At 34.3% G+C, this 3,748-nt stretch overlaps 1 protein-coding gene across 1 annotated transcript; it reads right to left on the reverse strand.

Moving 5' to 3' along the window:
• Window positions 1-425: 425 nt before the first annotated feature.
• On the reverse strand, window positions 426-1,888 carry LOC133201244 (uncharacterized). Its single transcript, XM_061337037.1, has 2 exons — window positions 1,284-1,888; window positions 426-1,141 (listed from the first exon to the last, which is right to left on the reverse strand). Exons 1-2 carry the CDS (start codon window positions 1,717-1,719, stop codon window positions 471-473), a joined length of 1,107 nt encoding a protein of 368 aa, XP_061193021.1. The 5' UTR covers window positions 1,720-1,888; the 3' UTR covers window positions 426-470.
• Window positions 1,889-3,748: the final 1,860 nt, after the last annotated feature.

A 3,748-nucleotide genomic window follows, 5' to 3' on the forward strand; every position in this document is an offset into this window, starting at 1 on the left:
AATTTCAGAACATCATTGCCATGGAAAACATGAAAGGGCATTTTTTCCAGAGCAGGTACATAAGTAATCATAAAATATACAACCATTATAATTATTATACAATTAATCACCCTTCATGAGGTCAACATGGTGAAATGATGACCCGAGACCTGACCCACGAGATGACCTGACCTGACCGAGGCCAAAGGCCGAGGTCAGGTCAGGTCATCGAGTGGGTCAGGTCAAGGGGCATCATTTCACCATGCTGACCTCATGAAGGGTGATCAATTGTTTTATTTTACCGACAATAATAATAATAATTATCAATTTTAACACATGTAACATTTTATTTCAACAGAATAATGCATATTGTGAAATAACGATTTAAGCAGCAATAACTTTGAATTTGAAAGTTCAATTGAAAAGTGAAAAAACACATCTTAGAATCATTAAATGATTTACAGAGTCCAATAAAGAACTTTACAGTATCTTTACTTTTGTTGTTCTTTTCCCATGTAATAGCGAATGTGCACTTGACCGACATTTTTGAATAATGGGCCACAAGAGTTTTGAGGCGTTTGGTCAACTTTAACATTCTCCTTTTCTTCTGGAACATTTGCAAACAAATCTGAACCATTTTCATCATGTAGGACTTCAGATAGCAATTGTTTGGTACTGACAGTCTCAAATTCACAGTTATTCAAATTTAAGAGCTGACTTTCTGAAGTACTGGTACAAGAATTTGTTGGAACAACTGGGTTTTCTAGCCCTAGCTTTGGTGATGGGTAAACCACAGATGACAATACATCAAACATTTCTTGCTTTTTTGTTTCACTTACACATCTTGAATAGCTTTTTATGGAAGTTTCGGACTTATGTCCACTGACAGACATGATGTGTCGAGCTTCTATCCCACGCTGATCCAAACTAGTAATACACGTGGCACGTATGCAGTGGTTTGTATACAGAGTTGAGAGTTCGGCTTTCATAGATATTGTTTTCATAAAATTTCCCAAAGTATTATGACCTACTGGAGAATTGTCATACCAAACAGCATCTGAATCGTTGATATGGCGCTTCGGTCTCTGCCAAAAACTTTCACAATTTGGATTCAGCTTTCCTAGGTATTTCTCCAGACTAGACACAGGACACTTCTCATCACCTACATGGACATATTAATATGAAAAGTTGAAAATCAGTTGAATTCATGAAAATTGTCACATAGACAAATATATGATCTAAAATTAGTAAATGCTGAAGTTTACATTAATTTTATTTTACATGTATTTCAAGAAGTATATTACCTGGTATTTCATATATTCTTGCTGAAGATGCATCATGGTCATTCACATCACTTCCTCTGTGATTTTTGGTTTCATACTGAGCGACATTAAGATAATACCTCCTTCCTTGGCCATCTGTCCTCAAAACAAAATCAGTTTTCTTCATGCTTCTCAGATTTTCCCTTCCTCTTCTACATGTGTAGAACATCACATCAAGAAAAACTTTATATTGCAATCCCTGTGGACTGTTTCCGTTTAGGACGCCGCTACTATACAATGTTGCCATGTCAGCATCGCTGATAATTTCCTTGTGTTGAGTGGTTCCCTTTCCAGTTCGTTTGATGTTTGTCAAAACTGCCTTGAACATTTCGTTTGATAGACGAAAATCTGGGTCATTAATAATGTCATAGTTAATTTTTTGGAAAAATCTCTGCAAACCAAACCTGATGCTGATCATGGAAGATCTACTATACAATTCACCATCTTTTCTTCGGAGTTCAGCGTAAAAGTTGATCAGAATTTCAGCAATTTCACCTTTTGTTTTTTTTCAGTATGTTGTCCACAATCAGTCCTTTTTCAGTGCAGTATGTAATGAACACTCGTTTCGCCGAGTCTACACATTGTTTTGTGTTGGAACTATCGCGGTTTTCTAGGATTGCTTGTAGTTCCTCACTTGTCAGAGTTGCAAACCTCGATTCACCAGCCATCGTTTTTGTAAACAGACGACAAAATAACTCATATTTTATTTCTCAAGAATAACTTACAGTTATAGTCTTTATCTAAAAACGGTACAGTAACCATGAAGAAAAAACGAAGCGGTCATATGTTCCGCCATTTTTATTTTCTGCACAGGTCAGGTTCAGCGGTCAATAATATTAATGACCGGTCATTATCTCATACACATGCAACAATCAAGTCATTAATGGTCATATGACACAAAAACGGGTCATAAGCTAATTTTAATGTTTTCTCATCAACCAATCAGATTCTTTCATTCTAATTGGAGGTATAATAATATGTATTATGATAAAGCTTGTACGTATATCTTATAACATTGACAATATCTTAGAGTTGTCTGCATTATGCAACAACCAGTTTGGGAAAACCCATTTAGAGAAACAGAGAAAACAAGAAGCCCCAGGACCACACACTAAACTAAGTAGCTATGGCTCATCTTGTTTTTCCTATATTTTCCTAATATATAAACTTTCATAACCAATTTTAGCCCCACCCTACCCCTGAGAGTCATTGTTTAAACAATATTGAAAACACATTATCTGATGATGTTTCCAGATAAATGTGACTAATCATAACTTTCCTGTTTTTGAGAAGAAGTTTCTCTTTGATTGTCTTTTGTTGCCCCATCTTACCCACAGGGGTCATGATTTGAACAAAACTGAATCTACACTACCTCAGGATAAATATGATTAATTACAATGTTGCTTTTCCTGAGAATCATATTCTTAAGAATTTTTCTATGTATTTTTATTAAAAAAAAAATCAATCTGCACTACTTTACGATCCTTTTATATAGACTATTCTCGGCTCTGCTGTTCTTGGTAAGAACATTTTAAAAAAGATTTTTCATATATACTTATCTAAAACTTAAACCACATGATTGACTTTCGTGGCACCACCCTACCCCCTGGGGAGGTGATTTGAACAAATATGAATTACAATACCTCAGGATGTTTCCATACAAATATAACTCTTAATGATTTTGCAGCTCATGAAAGGAAGATTTTTTTTAAAAAATATCCTTTGTATACCCATGTAAAACTTTGATCGCCCATAGTGTTCCCATCCTACCTTGGGGGTAACAATTTCAACAAACTTGAATCTACACTATTTCAGGCTTCCTAGCTTAGTGGTTATTGAGAACAAGTTATTTAAATGACCCCGCTTAATTTTCACTTTTTCTCAATTTTTTCCCCTTGGAAGAATGTGTGGCCATTTATTTGAGCAAACTTTAATTCTCTTTACCCAGGATACTCTATGCGAAGTTTGGTTGAAATTGAAATTAACGTTGATATGTTCACTGCATTTATATACGTCTTTTTCTAGGAAATCTTAAAAACAATACCACAAAAAGACTTTGCTCAATAAATATAAGTACGCTATGATATGGAGTGTTTTCTTGCCGTATCTGATAATTTGTTAATAATCTAATTATGCTGAGCATATAATCAAGGAGAATTTATATATGCGTTTCGTTTGGCAACTCCCACACATGTCATAACCACCTTAAACCAACACCAAAAGTTGCAAGCAAACTTTTTGTTTATATAAAAAATAACTACTAGTTTATAAACCGGGCTAAAGGTGGTTATGACATCTAAATAAAAATTTTCACTTTATTTGAATAAAAATTATAGGGAATACTCGCTGATTCAAAATGGAGGCTATCAACCTATTTAAATTTATTACAAATTTTAAAATTTCAATAAGACAACAATTCAGTTGATACAACGATTGATATAAGTCAT

Source organism: Saccostrea echinata, unplaced genomic scaffold (genome assembly GCF_033153115.1).
Source record: "Saccostrea echinata isolate AGI-Se365-2 ecotype Australia unplaced genomic scaffold, CSIRO_AGI_Sech_v1 ptg000043l, whole genome shotgun sequence".
In the NCBI taxonomy this organism is placed as follows: Eukaryota; Metazoa; Mollusca; class Bivalvia; order Ostreida; family Ostreidae; genus Saccostrea; species Saccostrea echinata.

What these genes read in the sequence shown, in the direction of transcription:
- LOC133201244 (XM_061337037.1), bottom strand. Translation starts at nt 1,719, where the DNA reads ATGATCAGCATCAGGTTTGGTTTGCAGAGATTTTTCCAAAAAATTAAC. An exon ending in AAGAATATATGAAATACCAG is followed by an intron (nt 1,142 to 1,283) that starts GTAATATACTTC and finishes ATGTCCATGTAG; the next exon opens with GTGATGAGAAGTGTCCTGTG.